The sequence below is a fragment of the Sporobolomyces salmoneus genome (genome assembly GCF_050403485.1).
Source record: "Sporobolomyces salmoneus JCM6883 DNA, S_salmoneus_JCM6883_v1_ctg2, whole genome shotgun sequence".
Taxonomy (NCBI): domain Eukaryota; kingdom Fungi; phylum Basidiomycota; class Microbotryomycetes; order Sporidiobolales; family Sporidiobolaceae; genus Sporobolomyces; species Sporobolomyces salmoneus.
The window spans coordinates 22,454-46,081 of NW_027481161.1; the positions used below are offsets into that span (position 1 = coordinate 22,454).

The window sequence follows — 23,628 nt, forward strand, 5'->3', positions numbered from 1 at the left end:
AACTCTTTTGATTGCGAATGCGTGAAACATAGTAGTAACAACAAAGGGCAGGGGGATATGTAAGAGACTGAATGTGTAAAGCTAGTGAGAAGGACTGCGTTTGAGCTTGTCGAAATAATCCTGAACGAAAGAAGCGACCGCGAGATCAGCTTTGCGAAAGGAAAGACTTCGAGCGACGACTTACCTTTGCAGCTTCTCCGATCGCCATGAGACGGTGCAGCGATGCAGTCCCGCCGATGAGCTTGCTGACGTGAGCTACCGTCTCGAGCGGAAGAGAAAGAACTCGGCGGATCGCTTCTTCGTCTTGTGTTCGACGACGAGCGGCTCGAGATTCTTTCTCTGACGAGACACTCGTCTTGGCTGATAAGGATCCCGACTCGGAGGCGGAGACGGAGGTCGAGGCAGGGGAAGGCGTGGGAACTATTGGACGTTTGTCGAATCAGCGAGGGAACGAATAAGGGGGGGAGCATGCGCAAACGTACCAGTCGCAGCCTTTCCCTTTCCCTTTGAGCGTTTAGGACGAGTGGAAGGCGTAGCACTCGTGTGATCGAGAACCTCTGCGTCAGCAGCATTCGACGTCCGTTCCTCACTGCTAGCCTTGGCTCCTCCTCCTCCTGCTTTTCGTTTCGCCGCGACTTTGGTCTTCTTTCGAGGTGGTTTGCCAGCTAAAGAGTACACGAGTATACGTTCTGTCAGAATGACTCGTTTCACGAGGGAGCAGGAAAAAGAGTGTTGACTCACTGGAGGAACTGGAAGAAGTGCAAGAGATGATCACGACGTCGTCTTCGTCTTCGTCCGAGGTCGAAGGAGAGGGTGCTTTCGGTGGAGATGCTTTGACTGTGTTGTTAGAACGCAAAGGACGTCAGTGAAAGGTCGACCACATCTCAAATTGAGTCAACTTACCTGACGCGCGTTTTCGCTTTGCTGTCTTTATTCGCTTCTTCACGTCTTTGAGCGTTTCCTCAAACTGCTCGGGTTCCTCGTATACTTCTGTTGCGTCGCCTTCTCTTTCCCTTGGATCGTCGCTACTAGCGAGAGAAGCGTATGAAGCCTTCGAGTTTGAAATCAAAACTTCTTTCGGCGTTTCTTCGACGACACTGCCAGCTCTTCCCTGTTCCTGTTGAACCGAGCCGTGAAGGGAGACCGAAGGATATACAGTGCTCGAGGCAGCGACAGTTGTAGCACCGTCTTCATCGTTCATGTCGAAGTCTCCTGTTGGAGGGTGAAAGCGAGATTGATCGAGGTCGGCATCGTAATCTCGAGTTGAAACGGCCATTGTAGGAGGGGCGGAAGTCACAGCAGCTTGAGCTCGAGCTATAGAGGGAGATTTAGCGGCTGCATGGTGAGTTGAGAATTAGGGGAGGACTAACCTCGTTCGTCTGCCGAGGAAAAAGTTCGAACCGATTCTTCCAACTGCGAATACAACTGAGAATCCTGAGGTTGTGTCTCCATGATATCTTGGGCGAGGCCTCTGACGAGGTGAAGACGTGAAAGGAGATCCGGTGGGTAGACAATGTCGAGCGAAGTTTGACCGTAGGTTTTTCGCCAAAACTTGTTGAACGCGAGGAGAGGGTGGAGGGAAGCTTCAAGATGAGGGCGAGGAGCGAACGTTTCGAGTTGAGTTGCATCATCTTCGACCACCGCTTCGGCGTGAAAGTCGAGAGCGCGATCGAGAGAAGGAGTGAGGAGAGGGACGAATTTCAGGAGGGCATCGCTCGAGGGTCGCCGAGTGGCGATCGAATCGAGAGCAGCTTCGTAGAGAACAGAGTAGGTGTTGTTCGAGGCGGCGGAGAGCATGTTTGCGATCAAGGGGATAAGATCGTCGCGAACCCTGTCACCGTGAAGAACTGATTCAACAGCCTCCACACCGGGATTGACAACAGCCGTCTGGATCTCTGAGGGTAAATCGTGACTCGTCGACAGGAAGAGAGTGCAGAGTTTGAGCGTGCTGTTTCAAAGGAAATTTCGATCAGCTTGAGCGTTTGAGCAGAAGGAAGATCAGGACCTACTCTTCAACACTGCCTGGAGGTCTAAGCAGTATTCGAACTTGCTCTTCAATCTCGGGGTACTCGCCTCCCCATAGACGAGAGCTGAGCGCTGTGGCGAGCTCGTCGAAATCCTCGGGACTGGATAGAAGGGAATCGGTGCTACAAACTCGAAAATTGGTCGTCAGTTCTTCACGAACTACAGATACGATGCTATCGAAAAAAAGCTTACTTCACATAATGGCGAAGGAGACTCATGACAGCCTTGACTCCGTCAATGGAGATCGTCGAGGCAGAGTCGAGCAGAAATCGAGTCCATCCACGAGCTACGACCGAGCTAATTATTAGTAGGAGTTGCAGCTCATAGAGAACAGATTCTGCACTGACCTAAGGAAACAGTAACCCGATCAGGTCTCTCGGTAGTCCGTGCCCAAGCATCGAAAATCATTTGCGAGGTTTCGTAATCATTGACGAATTCGCCGACGAGCTCCTGCACTCGTGTATCTTCACTCGAGATCGTTGCGATCCATAGATCTCGAGAGAACCCTTCGGCGACACGTTTCGTAGATGAACCGAGGTTACGAAGCCATTCGAGCGCGTCTGCGACAGCTGTCTCGTTTGAAGCGAGCGAGGCAAGGAGACTGGTCCACACGGGACCGGCGTAGTTCTAAGCGTAAGCGGAGGAGTCAGCGACCAAAAAAGGGTGAAGAGCGCGCCGAAAACAAGAAAGAACCTCACCTCGGCAAGGAGTGGAGAGGAAGTTGCACAGGCTTCGCAAAGGTCGAGAATGTTCCCAAGTCGACTCTGTACCCATTCGCTACCCCATCCCGTCAACTTCGAAGGGTCGAACGCTTTCGCGAAAATCGTCGCGAGCGCAAAATCGAGAAATTCGGTAGTTCTTGCCGAGGCGAGTTGAACGTCGAGGAGGCTGGGGTTGACGATGTCTTCGAGAGTGGCGAATCGGTCTGTGGCGGTTCGGGGGCGAAGGATCGAGGCGAGAATAGACCAACCGATTCGAGATGTGTCGACGAAAGGGCTACGAGTGAGCGAGGGAAGGTAAGGAGTGACGAGTCGGTCGAACTCTTCGTCCAAGTTGGCCAACTGGTCCGACGTTGAGGTCGACAACTCGAACTCTGGCGAGACGTCACGCACCGACGAGAAGCCGTAGAAGATCGAGACCGTCAATCCGTGAAGTGTCGCGGCGTACGTGATCGAGAGCGCCTTCGCGTGTATCCGTTTTCGTTCCTTCTTTGTCGGTGTTCCTCCTCCGTCCCCTCTGAGCCAGAGTTCTTGACGAGTTTTGAACTTGTTCGACAAGACGGTGAGCGCTTTGTTCTCGTGACCTCTTCGTCGCAAGATCCACGAAGATTCGACCTCGTCGGCAGCACTCGTCGATCGAAAGAAGGCGTAAGCGAGATGTGTCCACGAAAGAGTGAGAGGCGCGAGAATGTGAATCGACTGTTGAGAGCTGAAAAGTTGGTTGTAAGGTTTGAGCCAAGGCGCGATTCCTTTCTCTTCGATCTTGCGGAAAGAGGAACCGAGAAGTGCTGGCAAGATGGTCAGAAGCGATGAGTGAAACAAGATAGTCGCTGTCGAGCGAAAGGATCACGACGTGATCAGCAAGGGAGCGGATAGAAAACGAGAAGATCAAGACTCACCTTCTTCAGCAGAGTTGCTTGCGCCAGTCTTACTCTTCGACATCTGAGTCCATTGTTGAGAGAGGAGCTGTAAACGAGTTGATCCAATCTTTTTGCCTTGCAGCGGATCTTCCGGAATCTCGTTCAAGAGAGCCTGAAGGGAGAATCGAATTAGTCTCAAGTGATGCCTCAATGATTCGAACGAAGTGGACAAAACATACGAGCATCGTTTCCCCAACTTGACGACTGATCGATTCCCTCTCTTTGACCCATTCCATTCCCTCAAGAGTCCATTCGATTGGTGAAGTAAGACATTTGATCAACCTCCCTGCGAGTTTCAAGCTCCTCCCCTTGACACTGATTCCTTTCTTGTGTCCATCCCACAATCCGAGGATACTGCCTTTGAACCAGCATTTCCACTTTCCACCTCGAATCATTTCTTTCGGATGCGTCGTGAGGAGTTGCAAGACCGCCGAGAGAGCTTCTCCGAGAACGATGCGGTGTCGATCAGCTCGATGAGGGAGAGCGAGGAGAGCGCTGAGAGCGGGAAGAATGTGAGAATCGATCAAAGGAGTGAGAACCTCGCGAGGGAGCGCTTGATCTTGAAGGAGGAAGGCGACGAAGGTGAACATGTCCCGTTGAGCGAGGTTGTTGAGATTCGGCGATGTCGGTAGTGAGGTGATCAAGCGAACGAGGGAGGTGAGTTCTTGAGCTATCGAGCGAGTGCAAAGTCAGTACAACCCTGTTCATGGAGCTCAGGGTCAGGTAGAGGCTAGTACGTACTGCTGAAGATCGCAAAGATTCTTGCGTCCCTCATGACCGCCGTTGCACACCTCATCGCAGCTTGAGCGACTCCGATTTCATCCCTCAATCTCCTCATCTGTTCCTCGGTCAAGCTCTTCTTGTCCTTCGAGCCGAGGGCGTTTCCGGCGCCAAGAGTTGGAGATGATGTCGCAGAAGATCCGGAGGCGGAGGAAGTCGGAGATGAAGTAGGAGTCGAGAGTTTGACCCACGAAGGGAAAGAAACGATATTTTCGAGATCTCGAGCGAGACATCTAACGAAAGTCTTGCGGAAAGACCTCAGGGGTTCGAGAGTCGTCTCTGGATCAGAGAGGCTTGTCGGAAGTTGAAAGATCGCGCGTGTGAGATCTACGTAGGCGGATTCGACATCCGTCAAAAAAGTCGGTGTTTCGAATAGGTTCGTGAATTCCTCCTCCTCCGAATCAGTCTCGACGAGCATCTCGGTATCTTCCGTGGCGGCAAGAGGCGAAGAACGAGGTTCGAGAAGAGGAGCGAGGTGCGAAGTAGAGGCGGTGGGAGGTCGAACATGGGTTGCGGAAACTGGTCGAAGGGAAGCTTTCAGGATGAGGAGAGGAGATCGTAGGAGCCATGGGTCTTCTCGAGCTACCGATCGTGATGTCGTGGTCGAGTTGAGGTTAAGTTCCGATCCTCCGGCTGAGCTCGTTTGACCTCCCGTAATCCCTTTTCGCTTCTTTCCCTTCTCCTCGTCGCCGTCCTCCTCCTGATCTCCCATTTGCTTAGCAACTGAATTCGAGCCGGAAGCTCTCGCCGACCGAGTCTTGCCCTCGCCGTCTGTCCTCGTTTCGTCGGTTACTGATTTTCCTTCCGCTCCTTTCCCTTCTTTTCCAGCAGCGTCTGCATCTTCCGCCTCAACGATTCTCATATCCTCCCACCCGATAACATGTTTCCTCCCTCTCCCGTTCTTCCTTGTTCCTTCCTTCTCGTTCAAAGCTTTCAAGACGGGAGTTCCTCCAACGACCGGTTTCAAGATCCCTTTCAGCCAAGTCGAGCCGCAGGAAGACGGTCGTCGCGGTAGCTGTTGGAAGGTCGTGCAAGGGGATCGAATAGGGGAAGAAGAAGAGATCGAAGAAGAGGAAGAAGGGAGTCGGTGGAGAAGGAGGGAAGAAACGAAATTCGATTCAGATTCACTGTCGGTTGCCGTATCCGTTTCGTCTTCTTCGCGAGCCTCTTTATCTTCCACGAGTTCAGTCCGTCTAGCTTGAGGTTTTCGTGACGAGTCGGGAGGAGTGAGGCCTGGAAGCGTGAAGGGAAACCTGAAATAACCGTGACTTCCTCCTCCTCCTGTTTTGTCGAAAGCTGGTGTAATATCCCCATATTCCTCTGGAGTCGTGGGTGGACTACTCTTGTCTTCTCCTTCTTCCTCCTCGGGTGAAGAAGATCCATCCCTCTCACTCGTGCCGAGTCCTAGAAACGGATGATTCGAGTAAACTCCCAACCTCCTCAGCCTTTTCGCCGGTCTATCCATCCCTCCTCCTCCTATCATGTTGTATTCACTGAACGGTCTCTTGTGTTTCGGACTCGCTTGGAGCGACGGTAAAGGAGTAGGGGAGAAGACGACTCTTCGTCCGAGCGAATTCGGTCGCGTAGGTTTCGAGATTGATCCCGAACTAGGTAAAGGTTTCTTCTTCCTCGTCGAGATCGCTCCTGGAGATGTTGGCGCGTTCTCTTTCGTCGAACCGGAACGGATCATTCGGGGTGAAGGGAGAAGCGTAGAGGGACGTGATTGAGCGAGGTGGAACGCGGGGATAGAGGCGAATGAGTAAGGTAAATCTTCTGAAGCGGGTGGATCGTGAAGGAGGCGTGAAGTCGGCATCTCGCGAGGGACGTGTTGAGAGGTGATGAAGTCGAGAGAGAGGGTGTGAACGGCGACCGGTGATCAGGCGAATCTGCTGCTGTGGTCTCTCTCTCGTGACGGGGTGATGTCGATTCGGGAGCAGAGGGTCGTTGTGAGAGGATGCCCTTTTGAAATTTTCCACTCTCAGATGCGCGACGTCACGCGACGTCTTCGCAAAAGAATCAGCACGAAACAGCTCTTTTACACACAGATACATTCTACTTCTTCTCGTATCCACCTCTATGGTTGATCGTCGCGGAAGCTTGAGCTGTTCGAATACGCGAAAGAAGAAAAAAGTTCAACTCGGCTCAGTTTCGAACTTCGAAGGCTGATGCATGGAAGAGAGCGCGACTCACCTTTCGGGAATACGAGAACGTCGGCGATGTTGACGTGGTCAGGTCGAGAAGCGATCCAAACGATCTCCTCGGCGCTGCAAAGAGTAGAATTGAAAAGATTCCGAAGTGGTCAGTGCTGCTCAAGACGCGCTTTTGAGGCCAAAAACAGGCGACACAGAACTCCACATAACTATCAATTCAGAAGAGGGTTTAAGAACTTACATGTCCTGAGCGACGAGCGGTTGAATCCCTTCATAAACTTTGGCTGCTTTCTCCCGATCACCTCGGAATCGCGTGACGGAGAACTCGGTTTCGACCATACCTAGTACAGCTCATGGTCTGTGTCAGCTATCGATGTTCAGGACGAGCTTGAGTCAAAAGGGAGAGGTTGATCTACCGGGACAGATTTGCGAAACTCGAATTGGCGTGGAGACGAGTTCTCGCAGGAGAGAGCCATTGAACGCTGACACGGCGTGTTTCGTGGCGCAGTAGATTGATCCACCGACGTAAGGTTCTATCAAAGCGGAGACGCGGGAAGCCCTTGTCAGTGAGTCTGGCCAGAACGAGATCGGGGAAATAAAGCTCACCCTTTCCAGCGATGGAACCGAGGTTGATGATACTGGGACACAGAGCTACTGTCAGTTATATGTCTGTGAGACTAAGCGGAGAAGGAGGGAATTCGGAACGCACTGTCCGGAATTTCGCTTTTTGAATTCGTTAACAAGAATCTGCGTCAGGGAAATGAGCCCGATGACCTGCACCGCAGCAAGAGATTCCGCTGTCAGTGAGGCTGTCCGATGAGTCGGAGGCTAGCAGGATTACGAACATTCGTGTCTGTGCGAGGAAAGAAAAGAAAGGTTAGCGATACTCCCGAGCAGCAATTGACAGAGGCGAGATGACTTGCTGAACATGGTATCGATCTCTTGATCCTCGATCTCCCCAATCTTGTCAGTCCCATACACCAGACCCGCCTGATAAGTCAATCCAAAAACCATGAGTACCGAGGGATCAGCTCACAGACGATTCTCTCGCAATCGTTCGGATGACTCACATTGTTAACCAGAATGTCAATCTCCCTCAACTCTTTCGGGATCCTGTCCAACAATCCCTTAACAGCGTTTCTGTCCGTGACATCGAGAGCAAGAGTAACGAATTTCCCTCCTTTTCCCGTAGCGCCTTCTTCGTGAGCTTGTTTCGCGAGTTGAGCTACTTCGTCGAGTGCTTGTTGACGACGTGCGGTCAAGATTAGGTTCGCACCAGTTCGGGCAAAGAGGATAGCCTGAGGAAAGGGAGACAACGGATCAGAGTGGGGAATTTCGGGCGGGAAGAAGGGGAGAGAGCTGACGGTTTCTGCTCCAATCCCACCGGAAGCCCCAGTCTATACCGATCCACGTAAGACAGCAAGAGTCAGCCGAAACCAAACCATGTGGAGAGACGAGGGTTCGGAAACTTGCAACGAGGACGGTTTTACCCGCGAGTCTCGAAGCTGAGAAGACGCCGGACATGATTGAGAACTAGGTGGACGAAGTAAAGCCGGAAAGGACGAGAACGATCGACGCTGAGAGATTGCGAAAGATTGCGCGAAACAACTTCACTTCCGATTCTCACCCGACTCCCCCGAAACCATGCTACGGACAAGTGCGACAAGATCATTGCTCTCGAACTCGACTTGCCAAAAGGCGTTCACGACGAGCGCTCGATCTCTGAACCTCCCTCCTCCTCCTCCATCTTCATCTTCACCTTCCTCTCCTTCCTCGAGATCGCCTCTGGACCCGAATCCTTCGAGCTCGACTACTCATTTCGGCTTCAAAGATGTACCTGAACAACTGAAAGAATCCCTAGGTACGTCTCGATCTCTTTTCTTTCTCTCTCTCAACTTTCCTCGATTCTCATCATTCTCGTCTCTCTGCTCTATAGTGAAAGGAGTGTTCTCCTCGGTAGCTTCCTCATACGATGTCATGAACGATGCGATGTCACTCGGGATCCACCGATTATGGAAAGATCATTACGTGAACAAACTCGCCCCTCATGGAGGATTGAAATGTCTTGATGTAGCGGGAGGTACGGGAGATATCGCTATGAGGATTCTGGACTACGCGAGGGAGAAGCATGGAGATAGGGAATTGTCGGTGAAAATGTTGGATATCAATCCGGAAATGTTGGAAGAAGGAAAGAAGAGGTTTGCGAAGACGATGTACCACAACAGTTCGTCTACTCTACCTGCATCTCGAACACTTCGAGTTCATCTCACTGATATCTTCCGCCGACTCGCAGCTCCCCAAGTTTCGTTCATGCTTGGCAACGCTGAAGAGCTAACAGAAATCGAATCAAACTCTCTCGACCTCTACACGATCGCCTTCGGTATTCGAAATGTCACCCACATCGACCGCGCTCTCGCCGAAGCCTACCGAGTATTGAAACCGGGAGGAGTGTTCTCTTGTCTCGAATTCTCGAAAGTCGAAAACCCGATCCTCGCAAAGTGAGCCTTTCCCCCTCTCACTCTTGCTCGTCAGTCAACTGATCATGCATCCTCGCTAGGGCATACAACCTCTACTCGTTCAACGTCATCCCTCCCCTCGGCCACATTCTCGCATCCGATCGAGATTCGTATCAATACCTCGTCGAATCGATCGAACGATTCCCTTCCCAACCTCAATTCGCATCGATGATTGAACGAGCTGGATTCACGGTACCTCAGGAAGAAAGGTGGGAGAATTTGACGTTTGGGATTGCGGCGATTCATACTGGGATCAAACTGTAATCGAAGGAATCTTACTTCATCACTCACTGAGTGTCTATGGACTCGCTTAACGTGAGAGCTACCCGGAGATCTGGAGACACTGGTATCAGGCAGTGGAGACAAGCTGTGTGGAACCCTGGATTTGCGAAAGGCGAGCATTCCGCCATGAATCTCCTTTCTCTCTTTGCATCATCACTTCGATCACTGGAATCATGCATGAAGAAGTCAAACCTCAAGAGCTTACTGCTGCCACTTTCTTCTGGCTGTGGCTCATCGCCTTCCAACGACAAATCTGCTTGTTCGTCCTCGCGTTGTGAGTCTTCCCTCTTCGCTTCCTACTTGTACTTTCGAGACCAAAGCTTTGACTCTCGCTGATTACGTTCGATCCTTTTCTGTAACATCTACCGCTTCAACTCCTATCCTGCACCCTCCCTCCACCGCTCTGTCCAATTCCTCGCTCTCTTTTCCGCTTCGTGCTACGGACTTTCTGTAGCTTGGTCCCTCCCGTTCCTTTGGCGACGTTCTTCCATCGAGGGGTCTCCAAATGTGAATTCGCTACCAACGTTCTGCTCACGTAAGTCTAGCTTCTTCAGTCTACCGGAGTCGCGAGAAATTCGACAGCCGCGAGAGCAAGAACTGGTATTCGTTGATGCCTGCCTGTCGAAATGGTCTGAGCTGACCCTTCTCTTGTTCTATGTGTTCTGTAGCATGTGTGGCTGGTTCCCTGGGTGAGAGTTGTCGTGCCCTCGGCAGATTCTTCTTCACTCAGGTTTTATTTGACGAATCGTCCGTGCGTAGAGTCATTCACGCCTGGTACCTGATGGCTCGCACGTACGAGAGAGGATACTAGGAGACCTCTCGAAACCTACTCTCATTGCTCGTCGTCCTCCGCTGGCATACGAAGTCTCTCTTTTGCAATTCGTTTTCAAGTTTTCGTTTCTTTGTCAATCATCTCCTACAACAAGTCTGCTCTTCCTCGGCAGTGATGCAACACCTTCATGCTAATCGACTCTATGATCTGAGTATATTAATCCTCACCGTGCCGCTCACGGACGCGCGAGGAAGAGCGTCGAGCAGAAACGACGCTGAACCTTTAGCCTCGAGCGGGAAGGGAGAGGAGAACTAGACGGCGACGCCACTCACGAGACGACAAGACGTGTTTCATCGGCCTTCTCGTAGTTCAAGATGTCGATGTGGTACCGAAGAGCGTCAGATATGCAACGGATTGAGGAAACGTACGAATTGAGCTCTATCGTTGCAAGTTATCTAACCTCTTCCCCAACCCTTCCAATCTCTCTTCCAGACCTTTCAGATTCCCCTCGAACTTCTCCTGATTACCCTTGAAGCTTTCCTCCAGCGTCTTCAAGATCTCCTCTAATCCTTCTTTCCGTTCACCCAGACCAGTCACTTCGGTTTGGAGCGAGTTTAGGTTTGAGCTAAATGATGTGGAGGACTGATGAAGAGTCTGGAGGGAACGAAGGCGGGTCAATAGTCGGGGAGCCAGGGTCAGAAGAGGGTCTAAGCGAGGAAGGAGGGAGAAAAGGGAGTCGATTTTCTGTAAAGCGTCTGGTGTAACACTCGCACCAGTCGACGTTGAGGTATTCGTCGTAGTTATGACGCCAGAAGTGCTGCCGCCGGTCGTGGAGAGAGTCATGATTCCACCTTGCAGAGCTACGTTGAGAGGTCGAGTATCGCCTAATTTCCGCCGTGATTCGTGAATCCGTTCGAGGTCGGATGTAAGGACTTTGACGCGACGAGAGATCGAGTCGAGGTGACGAGGTTGAGTTAGGAGGGTCAGGAGGTGATCGAGTCGAGAAAGCGTTGGAACGAGTGGAACAGGATGAGAATTCGTCTGTGAGAGGGATGGAAAAGAAAGACATCAGCGATGAACTGATGTTGCATAGATTTCCGAACACTCACCTCGTCGATATCGGCTTCGTTCGCTCCGAGTATTTTCTCTAATTCTGCTAGTCGACTCTCCAATTCTCCTCCTTCCCTGTTCGATTTATCCTCTCCATTCACGTTCCTCGCCGCCCGAGTTCCATCCGCATCTTGCGCCGTTGACCCCTCTGTCGCTTGAGCCTGTCCGAGCTTATTCAACAAACCTGCACTTGCTTTCGCCTTTGCCTCGAATTCACCCTCTTCTTTCTCCCCTGTACCCTCGAGTACTCCATTCTCCAATGTCGGTTCGAGTCCTTTCAAATCCCCTCTCAGCATCTGCAGTTGCTGCAGAATGACTGCTGGACTAACTTCCCTCTTCTTCCCTTTGCCTTTCTCCTTCTCCCCGTCCTGTCCTTCCCCGCTCTCGCCCGTCGTTGTTGATGCTGCTGGAGGTGTCGGAGTCTTTCGTACTTCGTCCTCGAGCTCCGCTACTTCAGATCGTAGCCGTCTCAATCGTTCTAAGGGAGATTCTTTCGCTCGTTCATCTTCCAACACGTATTCTTCCGTCGAAGGTAACCTCCTTCTTCTCTGCGTTTTCTCCTCTGCACACCCGACCGTATCAGCTGAGGTCACGTGTCAGCTGGACCTTTGAGAGCGTACCTCGAGCAGTTCGTTCCCTTTCTACTCGTCCAAACCTTTCCCTCGCTTCCCGCGCGTCCAATCTCTCCTGATTGATATTCTCTCCCGCTCCTAAGAGCCCACCTGCTTGTTTCGCGGCTTGTTGACGACGGAGAGTAGAAGGAGACGAATTCGTTGTTCGGTTGAGGTATTCATCTTCTGAATCGGAATCTCCCTGTACGAGCCACACGCGTCATTAGAGAGTAACTATGAAGTAGAGAATGGACGAACGGAGTAGGAGTGTTGTGGAGGGAGATCGGGAGTCTCGAAAACGTCAGCTCCGCTCACGTCCTGATCAAGTGGGATTAGCAGGCAGACTGTGCAGAAGAGGACAGCGAACAGAACGTACAATATCGGGGAGAGAAGCGTACTTCGACATGTATGAGGTCGAGAATGAGGGATGGAGAAAGGGAGAAGTTGCTTGAACGCTCTCAACTTGCGAGTTCCGACAACAAAGAGCGATCCTTCGTAACTCATAACAGAATTGCAGCAGATTGTATTGCGCGGGACACGAGCGGCGAGGGAACTCTTGACGCCATCGGAAATCAAAATGAGCTCGGAGAAACGAAAACGAGAACCAGTTTAGAGAACAGAAAACAGGACACTACGAAACGAGACAAAGCTCGGTTGGGGGGGAATAACTACGGCTTGAAAGAAACGACGACGGTAGAACTGAAAAGAGCACCAGGAGAATTCGAACAATTTATGCTCCCTCGACAGAGACCGTCCTCCTTTGTTCTGCTCCTCCTCCAGGACCATAAATGTCACTCGCATTAGAACCTCCTCCTCCGATCGAAGCGTTGACGGCGGCACCGGGTCCGTATGATCGTTCCGCCTTGCGAGCGAGAATATCGATGATCGGTCCCAAGAGACGAGTGAAGGCTTTTTCACCGAGAGTTGCGACGCGGAGTCGACCTTTACCGGGGATAGCTCGGACGGTAGCGGCTCGAGGAGCGGAATTGATCAGAGCGAGTTCTGTCGAGTGAGAGAAGTCGGAAGTCAGTCAAAGAGTTAACCTGAGAAAAGGGGAATATCGCGTTGGGAGACTCACCTCCAAAGTAATCACCTTTGCCGAGTGTTCCTAGTACATCCTCCTCTACTTGCCCCCCAATTTGTCCATTCTTTCTCTTTTTCGTAACTTCTGCCGAACCCGATTCGATGATGTAGAAGTTCTTCCCAACTTCTCCTTCAATGACAACCGCTTCTCCTTCCTCGTAAACTTTCTCTTCCAACGCGTCGGCGATCTTTGCTCGTTCCTTCGGGTTGAGAGTTTGAAGGATCGGAACTTCGGAGAGGAAGTTCTCGTACATCTTCCTTTTCCTCGAAGTATGTTCGACCAAGATTGACCTGAACGTGACTCGATCCAACGCCCACATGGTCGATCGAGCAGTTGCGACGACGGTAGCAGCTCGAGGGGCGTTGTACATCAAAGCCAATTCTCCGAACGATCCTCCTGGTCCATATGTTGCGACTTTCTTCTCCTCCCCGGGATGAGTGATACTTTGTCCAGGACCCGTGTATTCGTGAGTCGGAGGTCCTCGTACCCAAACTTCGAAACTACCTTCTTCGACGACGTAGAAGAAATCTCCGACGGCACCTTGAACGATTACTTCGGTTCCGGCTTGAACCGTGACTTCCTTCATCGCGTTGAGAACATCGTTATGTTGATCTTCGTCAAGGTTACGGAACAACAAGTTGTCGGAAATTGACGATTCGATTCGAGCTCGTTGCGAAGGGGATTTCGGAATGACGGTTTTCGGGAGAGCAGAGTGAGCGGAAGGATCGAGCGATTCAGCAGAGACCGAAGTTCGTCGTCCGAGATTGTATGCAGCAGGGATTCCTCCTCCTCCTTGGTGTTGTTGGTGAGAGGAAGAAGAACCTGAAGGTCCGAAAGGTCCTCCAGCTCGAGAAGGGTGATAATTCGGATCGTCTCTAGGATCTTCGACGTCGGAATCTTCATCGGTCGAAGGCAGTCGAGCTCGAGCAGCGGCAGAGGCGGCAGCGGCATCGGATGCGACAGTCGAACCAGATTTCATGTGTCGAGAACCTGAAGCTGCGGGAGCGCCTCGATCTTGTTGACGGAAGAAGGGAGAGTTGGGGTCATTCGAAGAAGGAGGGTGTTCGGAAGAAGGAGAAGGGAGGTCGTCGTTGTGAGTCGATCGAGATTGTCCGCCAAACGAGTAACCTTGGTTGAAAGGGAGAGCGCTCGGTTTAGTTTTCGACGACGACGATCCAGAGGACGAAGTCGAAGCGACGGGACCGAGTGCTGGGGCTGCTCATCAGGTTGTGTCAGTTGATTTCGTTGAGAAAGGGAAGAATGGAAAGACTGACCGGAAAGGGAAGAAGCGCTGCCTCGAGCTTGGCTACGTTCCTGCTCGAGCCTCGATGCGAACCAGTTCGCACAGAATTGAAGAGGATCCGAAGGTTGCGCGCGCAGAACTTCGCGATTGAGATCGCTTAGAATGGCAGAGTAACTCGAAGGAAGCGACATGGTGTTTTCTGTCTGCTCTGAGTCCCAGTATAAGTAAATCACTCGCTCGCTGTCGATGAGTTTCTAAGTAAACTTGCCTAGTGGTGTATTCGAGGGCTAGAGAGGACAAAAGGAGCCGAAGGAGATTAAACTTTCTCAATTCGGTTCGACTCAGGGGGACTGAGTGTAGGAGTAGACGTACCTGTGACAACTAGTCCAACAACGCAAAGGTGACAAGCTCTCTGCAGTAGCTATGAGAGGTTTAGGGTGGGAATGAGAGCCCGATGAATGTTCGGTGGTGGGGAGCTGGAAGAAGAAGTGGGTTTGCTCCTCTCGACTGCTGGATAGACGAACTCTAACACTTGATCGGTAGTCGAGTGCGTAGCTGTGTCAGGGAGGTGAGGTGGTCGGGTGAAAGGTTCGAGAGATGGCGCGTAATCAATGAGTTCCGCAAATGAACAGGCTACTGTACCGCAATCAAGCTCGTATCGTATTCGGCAATACTGTAGCAAGTTATATTACGCAGAGTAATGCAAAAGGGGTACGAAATACTTGCGAAAAATACGAAATGTGGAAATTTTCGAAACAACGGTGCGGCCCGGTTCTACACGGGTGGACAGTAGGCTAGAGGACAGGAGCCGACAGCGAGAAGAGAGAGCAAGAGTTGTCGAGATATTGGAGTCGAATTTGAGAGGTGGTCGAAAAATCGAGACCACTCCTCTTTTCTCTCCAGCTCAGAACTCACCCCTCTTAGCTCGCAATCTTCGACAATGCAAGTCTCTACTTCAGTCTATCTACCTCCATACCCATTCCTCGACCCTCCCCGCGCCCTCGTTCAGTCGATCTCGAACTTCGGACTCAGCCTGCAAAAACTCTTTTCCCGTCGATACAACCTGGCTAGGAGTAGATGGAAAGGACAGAGGGACTTATTCACAGTAGCTGAATCGAAGGAGCGGGTTCAGGAGGGTATCAGACGGCTGGATGATCGAGACTCTGTGAACGAGGTGGACCTCTCCGCCAAATTCAACTTTCAACTCTCAAACCGGGACAGCTCGACTGACTCTCGCTCATGATGATGTTTACACAGGGCGAAAGCTGCTGCCGGAGCGCAGAACACTACCAAGGCTGCCAAGAAAAAGAAGTGGTCGAAAGGTAAAGTAAAGGACAAGGCCAACAACGCCGTCATCTGCGACAAGCCCACCTACGACCGTATCATGAAGGAGGTTCCCACCTTCAAGATGATCTCCCAATCGGTCCTCGTCGAGCGAATGAAGATCAACGGTTCCCTCGCCCGTGTCGCCATCTCTCACCTCGAGAAGGAGGGTCTTATCAAGCCTTTGATCCACCACCGCGCTCAGCTCGTCTACACCCGTGCTACCGCCGAGGAGGCATAAATTTGTGAGACCGCTTTCTCCCGTTTCACTCAGTTCCATTTGCTCATCTTCGTTCTCTCTTCAGGACCTTTCCTTCTTTCGATTCTCTCCCTCCTCTACCTCTCCTCTACGACTCCGACACTCCCCATCGAATCCCATCTAGGAACATCGTGACTTTCGCGGTCACCTTGAACTGAACTCCCCCACTTCTTCTCTTTCCCCTTTTTCTTGTTTTGTGCTGCAACGAATGGAAGTTACGATGGTTCGAGTCGGAAAAAGCTACACCCTGGGGTCGGTCACGGATTGTCATGTCGAGGGAGAGAGAGATAGAAGGAGCAATTCGAGAGAGCTCCCTCGCATTTTCATTTTCGATTCTCACGATGGCGCAATGCTACGCGACCTGTCTCTCGACACTGATTGATCGAGGAGTCGGTGAAGCGCAGTCTCCTTGTCCCTCAGTGAGCGACGAAGATTCGAAATAGAAGAAGTTTCGTTTCGCCTGTTTTCAACAAGTCAAGCTCAAGCTCTTTTGAACTCCGACTCCCGCCTCTAGCGACGGTCCCTACCTCGACAAGCAGTCAGTCACTGTATCGTCGCAATCGGAAGTTCGCGCCGTCTTCCTCTCGGGCCAATTTTCGACTTCGAAACTTCTCGACGCGACCTCCTCCGCTTCACCGGTCTTACCTCTCGCGAGTCGCCACGGCACACGCGATACTCTTCAAGAACGAAGGAACAAGTGGCAGGCCAGTCGTCACTGTCAGAGAACACAAATAAGCCGATCCCGCCTCATCATCTTTCAATCAACATCTCTCTGCCATTCAGTCCACCTAGATCGCTTCGAGCTCAAGCGAAGACGTCAGCAATAGTACGAAGGACTTCAGAAGATTCCAACTGTGAACTGTGAACTTGGTGAGTGCCCGTTCAAATAGAGTCTTCCCTTCGCTCTCTCCTCTCTCCGTCTCGGTCGCTGACTATTCTGCGCTGTAGACGGCAGGCCCTTCACCGAAGCTCTCCCCTCGTTCGACAGCGCCGCCAAAAGTCCTGCTCTCTTTCCCTCGCCGAGTCGACATGCTCTCTTCTCTCCCTCCCGAACTCGTTCGTGAAATCATCGAATCGACCGTCCCTCACACCTATCACTCGACGACTTACCAATCACGTCAAGCTACCCTCCGCTCCCTCTCCCTCGTATCTCGACAATTCCGCGCGATCGCACAACCTCTTCTCTTCGAAATCGTCTATCTCGAATCGGATGCTCGGCTCAAACGTTTAGTAGAAACGGAACAGGACACTCCGGGCCTCAAGGAACTCATCATATCGCCCAAAGTCTCATCGCGAGCACTGCAAGTCCTGCAGGACCGCGAAACAAGCCTCGAAAGTTTCATCATCGAGCGCTTTCAGTTCGAGGCTCCGTTCAAGCTTGGAGTTCTCGTTCAACATCCGAGTGAGTCCATCACAGTCACTTGTAGCTCTGAATCCTGTGCTAAAGGTGTCGTCGCGTAGAGCTCCGCAGCCTCCAAATCGAATGTCCTTTGGACTACACCGGTTGCGAGCCCTTCAAGTCCCTTCAATCACTGGTCATCGACTTTCGAACGCTGGCTCACGACCTCCGTCTCCTCTTGGATCCACAGATGCTACCGTCACTGCGAGCTCTTGGACTCCCTTTGATCGACATGGAGGAGGAACTGCTCGATTTGCAAGGCACCAACGTTTCCCGACTCCTTCCGCAGCTTGAGACCATTGTTGTCCAGAAGGAGTTGTACGGGCTAGCGGTGGATGGTCTTCTTGCCGGTCACTATTCCCGCATCTTGGTTGACATTTGGGACGCGAGTTTCGACGCTGAGTTGACCCGCCGTCTCCCATCGTTACAACACCTCCGCTTTCTATCGTCACGGGATTGGACACCGGAGACTATGAGGGAACTCTGGAAGTTGATCGTTGCCTCAGGAAAACTTGAAACTTCGTCCCTCAAATCCATTTACCTCGATCTCTCGCTGCATCCCACTTCATCGGAATCGTCAGACCTACGCCTCGAGATGCAACATATTATGGAGGAATGTGAACGAGGTGGAATAGAGTTGGTCTTTGAAGCTCAACCTTCCGGAGACGGAGATTACTATATATCACGGAAATTCTGGTCAAGGCAACGAAGGAGAAGAGAGAAGGAGTGAAGGGCATGGACATCAGTAGAGTGAGGTCCTCGGTATTCACGCTGATGGCGATGCCGGATCTGGTAGTCGGAGCGAATTCAAATGTGGTTTCTTTTCGTTTTGCTATGTGTCTTTCCCTTGTTTCTGAACCAGTCTCATTCTTCTTCGCTTGTTTTCTGCTACAATACCTAAACGGTCTACGTGTTTCCCGACCACAACACGCCAGACTTGTGCATTTCACCGAGAGAAGAGAAATGCGCCGATAATCAAGCTCAACAAAGTCTGTTGATTTTCTGCCTCCGCCTCAGCCCAAACTGCAATATGATCTTTTCGCGGGCGCTATATTCTGGGTAGCTCAATCGAGTGAGGGCCTGAGTAAGAGGCCTGAAGGGTGCGCCAGAGCTTCTTTCCCTCTTTCCGTTCGTTTCGACAATCCGACGTCCTGTCCGCGTCGCATGCGAGCATTTGAAGGGCTTCGAGACTCGCTCTACCGCCGTTCACTCGCTCAAACGGGCCCTCGACCCTTCTAACTCGTCACTCAACTCTTTTCATCTATAACTTTGAATCCCTCTCTCCCTTCCTCTCTGAGCGGTCGTTGGAGCGGCTGTTGAGCTTTAGATTACCTGTCCGAGGAGTCTGAGTAGGAAGGAACCCGCTTCTAAGGTGAGTCAGCACAAACCTTCCTCGACGTTTGTCTCCCCTGCCTCAGAGAGTCGGACGTGGTTAGCTGATGAACCTGAGCTCGCTCAGACCTCCGGAATCAGATTCAAGCTTACCGACATGCCCCCTCAACTCCCTGTCGAACTCCTCCGCGTCATCATTCACAACTTCCGTCTTCCTCCCTTCTCGAGTCCACATCGAACTGAATGCCTCGAAGCGGAGACTCGACAGACGCTTTGCTCCCTCTGCCTCTCGAGTCGGGTCTTCTTGGAAATCGCCCAACCCCTCTTGTTCGGTTTCGTCCGTATCAACGAGTACAACGCCATTCGAATCCTCTCCCGCTTGATCGACAACAGCGGCAACGACCGTTTGACGTTCATACGCAAGGTGTTCTATGAAGACTACGCGGGGGAATACCTTAAGAAGGGAGAACGAAAGGTCCTCAAATCGTTGTTAGGCAGGTTTTACTCTTTGGCAAGCGAGGTTGAGGAAGTCGTCATTTGTTCCGATTACGACAGTTTACAGAGCATCCCAGGGATGAGTAAGTCACTCTTGCTAGCTATACATCAGGAAATCGGTGACAGAGTTAACTCGTGCAGCGGAATTTCAGGTTTTAGGCTGAAGCGACTCTTTCTTCATCGCGTTCGCGTCAACTGGTACGCGATGTCCTATACAACGTTCCCCTCGTTGGAGGTCCTCGGCTTCTGCTGCCACCCATTCGACTCGCAACCCCCGGCCGCGACAACGTTTCCCTCTCTCCGTCACTTGATTTTCGATTCGGAAGAGACCCACCAAGTTTTCCATCTCGAACCGTTCCTCGCGACCCTCGACTCGATCATCCTCAGACCGGACTCTTTCCTCGAGGCATGTTCGGCATTTGGCACCAAATTTCCGATCGACAAGGTCTTGGTCAACTGGCCCTGGTTTTGGCCGTTAAGCGATACCGAGGAGGAGGAGTTTGTCGTAAACCTCCGTCTCCTGCTCCCACATTCCCCGGGACGCGGCAGCGACGATCTCTCGAGCGAAAGTGACGAGCTCTCAAGCGATAGTGACGAGCTCTCGAGCGACGGCTCCGATCTTCAGGAAGTTATCGACTACTTCACCTCCTGCTTCGAAGACGAACACAGTTTTCCTCGGCTCGAGACCATCTACCTTCCTCCAGTCGACCCGTTAGCCGCCAAGTACGACCGTGGCAAGTCTCAAGCTGCCTTCGAATGTCTGGTCTCTGCCTGCCGAGAACGCAACGTCGAGGTCATCTTGGAGGAACAATCGGAAACGCTCAATGTGGAGTGCCAGCTCTCGGATGAGTTTATGAAACGAATGACGAGAAAGAGGATCACGAGGGAGTCTGAACAATCGTGAAGGAAAGGATCGAGTTATGTGAGAGAAAAGTAGTAAAATTTCTGTGCGGAATCTGTGTCTGTATCAAACCAGAGATCCGCCCCAGCTTGCCTTCTCCTTTGTACATGTCTAGTAGTTGTTTCTCTTGTCAATGTGAGAGGAGATGCTCGTGTTGTAACCGTTTTTGCTTGAATCGTTTTCCCTCCACTCTCATTTAGTGCGCGGCTAGGGTCGATACCACGCGAGTTGTGCGCTTCAATCCGAGACTGACAGTCAGGTCGAGCTGAAGAGAAACGAGCCTGATTAGCATTGGCTTCGAAACTGTCAAAGACGAAAAACTCGTTTTCTCGCCTCTTTCGCTCTTTTCATCGGAACGAGTCGGTCTGACGCGAGGTAACCATGTACAAGTTTCAAAGAGAAAAGGCTATAGTAAAAGGCGAGAAAAGAAAGCAAGGCACAGAGAAGGAGAGAAGGAAACAGTTTCAAGAAGTCGAGGTTCGAGGAGACGAGCTACAGTAACTCATCGTTTTCGAGCTGACGAGCGAAGACAGTCGCGCTCAATATTGGTCGAGGTATTTGTATTCGAATTTGAAGTCGGTTTTACGTCTTTGACACCATGAACCTTCAATCGAGAAACCGAGGACATCGTCAGCAAAGAATGACCAACGATGCAGAGAGGAGGAAGACGACAGACTAACCTTCCCAATCGAAATACAGGTAAACACCTTGTTCAAACGTCTCTGTAATCGTCGTCGGTTCGTTCGCGCGTTGAAACCACGTCAAATATTGTTTATGGAACCTCCAACTTTGTTTCTTGAGTTCCCCTGCGGCGAGGTATTGCAAGTAGGTACCTGGACAGTAGTAGAAGATGTAGAACAAGGTATCGACGTCGAGTTTCGCGAAGAGCGAGGCGGAACCGAATTGAGATGAGGGCTCTTGAGGGTAATACGTTGGAGTCGCGTAAGGGGTGCGAGGAACGTAGTATTTCGGTCTGTCGTACGTCGAGAGAGAAGTCCGTTAGTTCAGAGGAACGAGAAGTAAGAAAGTCGAGAGAGATTTTGCTTACTTTTCAGCATCGAGAGGTTGAGGAACGCCGGGGAAACCAGCCTCGAGAATTTGGTTGATCGCTCCAAGGTCGTTGTCTCGTCGCATCGCTGTCAATGTACATCTAGTCAGCCTCGTTGCCCTTTAGACGAGCTCTGAAGAGAACGAAGACTAACATTTTTGTTTCGCCGTTTCAAAGCTCGTCACGAGATCCGCCAAACTACTCGGTAATCTCGTATCACTCTTTGTCGAACTCGAGACGGCAGCCGAAGCCGGTTGCGAAGCTTGTTGTTGAGGTTCTTGCGATTTCTGTGATGGTGAAGAAACGCTAGCGGATTGAGGCGCGGGAGATGCTGGGTCGGCGGAAGCGACGGCTGAAGAGGGTAATGAAGAGTTTGCTGATTGTGAAACGTCCTGTATGAGAGAAGAGCGAACGTAAGTGAACCTGATCTTGCTCGGAAAATTGAGAAAATCTCCTTCTTACCCCACTCGGTGCCGGACTCGGTTGTGTTTGAGCTGGTGGCACTGCTGCCGAAAGTGCTGGTGAAGGAGCTGAGGAGTTGGTACGACTTGCGAGACCTGGAGGAGGACCAGCTTTCGAAACTTCTGGACTCGTCGGGGAAGGGAGAGAACCGAAACCTGGCGGAGGGGCAGTTGCCGATGAAGGTGGAGGTGAAGTGACAGCTGGTGAAGAGTTCGCTCCGGCAGCTCCTGCGGCGGCGGCGGCGTATCGAATCGGAGGAAGAGTCGCGGGAGTTGATCGAGGAGCTGGTGTGGATCCAGAAGTCGAACGTTGAGGAGTCGTAACGGGAGCAGCGGGGGGTCGAGAGACAGAGTCTGTACTCGGTTTCTTCTGAGGTGTAGGGACAATCTTCGCTCTCGGTGCTGGTTTCTCTTCTTCTTTCGGTTCGACTTTCGACGGAGTTTTCGGTATCGGTGGAACGGGAGGTGCGGGTTCGTCGGCGACGGATACAGAGTCGTGAGATGATTGATGATCGTCTCCACCGATTTGGTACATGTCTTCTTCGTCGGAGAGATTCAGTTCGTCGTAGATTCCTTCATCTTCCTCAAAGTCTTCCTCCTGTGCAATTCGAAAATTCTCAACATCGTCAGTGCACTGAACTTGAACGATGTATAGAGCCCTCGACACGCACAGTATTACTTTCGACGAAATAAGCGATATCGTCCTTGACATTCGTCACTGAATCCGTCTGTAAATTCCCATTCTCGAGTAACCTGAGGATCAACTCTAATCGATTGATATGCCATGATCTCCTCTCATTCAGTCGTTCGAGTTCTTCCAACCTCGCTTCTCGTTCGGAATCCTTCTTTTTCGATTTTAACCCTTGAATCGTTTCCAGTTCCGCTTCGGCCTGTTCGACTTGCCGTGACAGTTCTTCGACCATGGTTTGAATCCATTGACATAGGTCGAGCTTCTGTTGCTCTTTCGGGTCGAGTTTCGCCGCGGCTGATAAACCTTCTTTCGAAAACGCTTTCGTCTTCATCTCTTTTTCGCATGCCTTGAACTTTTCCATTTGCTGTAAGAAGAGCACGGATCGTTAGCTCGTCACTATGATGACTCGGAAGAGCTAGAGAACGAGTGTGTTGCTTACAGTTTCAATCAATTTTCGATTATCCGCCAGAGGTTGTTTGTCCTTGACATCACTCGAAGCCATCCATGTCTTGATCTGATCTCGTAATCGTTGTAGTTTCTTGATCTGAGTCTTGAGGTCTGCTTCGAGCTTCTCCTTCTGTGTTTGATTATTCGACGCTTGAATCTTATCATACACCTGTTCTCCGTCACTGATGGGTCAATCCACTGATTATTCGCTCGTGGTCGTGACTGTCACTAACGCTTTCGAATACTTCGACCTGATGAATGAGCGAGAGAGAGTCAGCTAGATGCGGAGAACGAGATTAGAGCGAGAGAGTTGGAACCTACTCCTTCTGTCACTTTCTTCAGTGTCTTATCGATTTCAGCTGTTCATCAGACCATACGAGAGCTCGTCAGCGTTCTATCTCGTAAGATTACGCTGAATTGAGAGCTTGTTGAAGAAGGGGTGGCTACGAGAGCCATTTCTCCCTCTCCCTTCCCTATATGCTATCTCGTCTTGCCCTCCCTATACTGTAAGCTACCTTCTGCCCCATATCGACGAGTCGTTATCCGTCTCGAGAGGGTTGAGAGTCGAGGAGATTTAGGCGGAGAAATGCATTCGTTCGTTCGAGACTGAGTGATGAGCCGAGGAGAGGCTTACTCTGTAGCTTCCGTGCCGCCATGTTCGAAGCTCTACTACCGGATACGTGTCGAAAGTGGTCGAGTTGAGTGTTTGGGAGAGGAGAAGCGGTACCTTCGGATCAATTTCGGGGTTGTCTCAAATCACTAAGCTGTTCAACGCTGTATGAGGGTCATCCGGAGCGTTGACGATCGTACCAGGCAACACCGTGTAACCTTAACTCGGACACGAAGGGAAATTAGGTCGCCGCGGAGATGAGCTTGAGAACTCTCTTATTCTTCTGCTAAACGAAGACAAGAGAACTAGGAGAGAGAAGACTAAGCATGACAAGAAAGAAGGAGTAGCTAGGCAAGAAAACAGCGCAACAAAGTGAACGAAAACGAAACTAAAAAACAAGAATTAAAAACCGATACAAAACACGATAAGCTAAGGTGCAGTACACTACAG

General features: G+C 51.3%; 9 protein-coding genes across 9 annotated transcripts; 4 read left to right on the forward strand and 5 right to left on the reverse strand.

Annotated features, from left to right (window-relative positions):
• Positions 1 to 81: 81 nt before the first annotated feature.
• On the reverse strand, positions 82 to 6,257 carry JCM6883_003527 (uncharacterized protein; the record flags this gene model as incomplete). Its single annotated transcript, XM_076628498.1, has 13 exons — positions 82 to 120; positions 185 to 420; positions 483 to 665; positions 742 to 837; positions 904 to 1,314; positions 1,371 to 1,948; positions 2,010 to 2,147; positions 2,218 to 2,311; positions 2,373 to 2,652; positions 2,724 to 3,574; positions 3,644 to 3,776; positions 3,844 to 4,334; positions 4,406 to 6,257. 13 exons carry the CDS (start codon positions 6,255 to 6,257, stop codon positions 82 to 84), a joined length of 5,382 nt encoding a protein of 1,793 aa, XP_076491234.1.
• Positions 6,258 to 6,496: 239 nt separating this feature from the next.
• JCM6883_003528 (uncharacterized protein) lies at positions 6,497 to 8,118 on the reverse strand (the record flags this gene model as incomplete). Its single annotated transcript, XM_076628499.1, has 11 exons — positions 6,497 to 6,546; positions 6,635 to 6,708; positions 6,836 to 6,935; positions 7,011 to 7,127; positions 7,201 to 7,232; positions 7,304 to 7,368; positions 7,440 to 7,447; positions 7,500 to 7,584; positions 7,665 to 7,892; positions 7,959 to 7,991; positions 8,068 to 8,118. 11 exons carry the CDS (start codon positions 8,116 to 8,118, stop codon positions 6,497 to 6,499), a joined length of 843 nt encoding a protein of 280 aa, XP_076491235.1.
• Positions 8,119 to 8,238: 120 nt separating this feature from the next.
• On the forward strand, positions 8,239 to 9,374 carry COQ5 (2-hexaprenyl-6-methoxy-1,4-benzoquinone methyltransferase; the record flags this gene model as incomplete). Its single annotated transcript, XM_076628500.1, has 4 exons — positions 8,239 to 8,455; positions 8,531 to 8,818; positions 8,888 to 9,092; positions 9,152 to 9,374. 4 exons carry the CDS (start codon positions 8,239 to 8,241, stop codon positions 9,372 to 9,374), a joined length of 933 nt encoding a protein of 310 aa, XP_076491236.1.
• A 1,228-nt stretch (positions 9,375 to 10,602) lies between these two features.
• JCM6883_003530 (uncharacterized protein) lies at positions 10,603 to 12,291 on the reverse strand (the record flags this gene model as incomplete). The annotated part of the gene is made up of 5 exons (XM_076628501.1): positions 10,603 to 11,205; positions 11,274 to 11,836; positions 11,895 to 12,087; positions 12,144 to 12,203; positions 12,262 to 12,291. The coding sequence occupies 5 exons, from the start codon at positions 12,289 to 12,291 to the stop codon at positions 10,603 to 10,605; spliced, it is 1,449 nt and encodes a 482-aa protein (XP_076491237.1).
• Positions 12,292 to 12,615: 324 nt separating this feature from the next.
• Positions 12,616 to 14,403, reverse strand: BCY1 (cAMP-dependent protein kinase regulatory subunit BCY1; the record flags this gene model as incomplete). The annotated part of the gene is made up of 3 exons (XM_076628502.1): positions 12,616 to 12,887; positions 12,964 to 14,184; positions 14,244 to 14,403. The coding sequence occupies 3 exons, from the start codon at positions 14,401 to 14,403 to the stop codon at positions 12,616 to 12,618; spliced, it is 1,653 nt and encodes a 550-aa protein (XP_076491238.1).
• A 749-nt stretch (positions 14,404 to 15,152) lies between these two features.
• JCM6883_003532 (eS25 family ribosomal protein) lies at positions 15,153 to 15,776 on the forward strand (the record flags this gene model as incomplete). Its single annotated transcript, XM_076628503.1, has 2 exons — positions 15,153 to 15,220; positions 15,470 to 15,776. 2 exons carry the CDS (start codon positions 15,153 to 15,155, stop codon positions 15,774 to 15,776), a joined length of 375 nt encoding a protein of 124 aa, XP_076491239.1.
• Positions 15,777 to 16,823: 1,047 nt separating this feature from the next.
• JCM6883_003533 (uncharacterized protein) lies at positions 16,824 to 17,923 on the forward strand (the record flags this gene model as incomplete). The annotated part of the gene is made up of 2 exons (XM_076628504.1): positions 16,824 to 17,196; positions 17,256 to 17,923. 2 exons carry the CDS (start codon positions 16,824 to 16,826, stop codon positions 17,921 to 17,923), a joined length of 1,041 nt encoding a protein of 346 aa, XP_076491240.1.
• A 759-nt stretch (positions 17,924 to 18,682) lies between these two features.
• JCM6883_003534 (uncharacterized protein) lies at positions 18,683 to 19,924 on the forward strand (the record flags this gene model as incomplete). Its single annotated transcript, XM_076628505.1, has 2 exons — positions 18,683 to 19,103; positions 19,173 to 19,924. The coding sequence occupies 2 exons, from the start codon at positions 18,683 to 18,685 to the stop codon at positions 19,922 to 19,924; spliced, it is 1,173 nt and encodes a 390-aa protein (XP_076491241.1).
• Positions 19,925 to 20,460: 536 nt separating this feature from the next.
• On the reverse strand, positions 20,461 to 23,224 carry JCM6883_003535 (uncharacterized protein; the record flags this gene model as incomplete). Its single annotated transcript, XM_076628506.1, has 10 exons — positions 20,461 to 20,525; positions 20,602 to 20,894; positions 20,970 to 21,057; positions 21,124 to 21,361; positions 21,432 to 22,028; positions 22,102 to 22,485; positions 22,561 to 22,737; positions 22,802 to 22,819; positions 22,890 to 22,927; positions 23,203 to 23,224. The coding sequence occupies 10 exons, from the start codon at positions 23,222 to 23,224 to the stop codon at positions 20,461 to 20,463; spliced, it is 1,920 nt and encodes a 639-aa protein (XP_076491242.1).
• Positions 23,225 to 23,628: the final 404 nt, after the last annotated feature.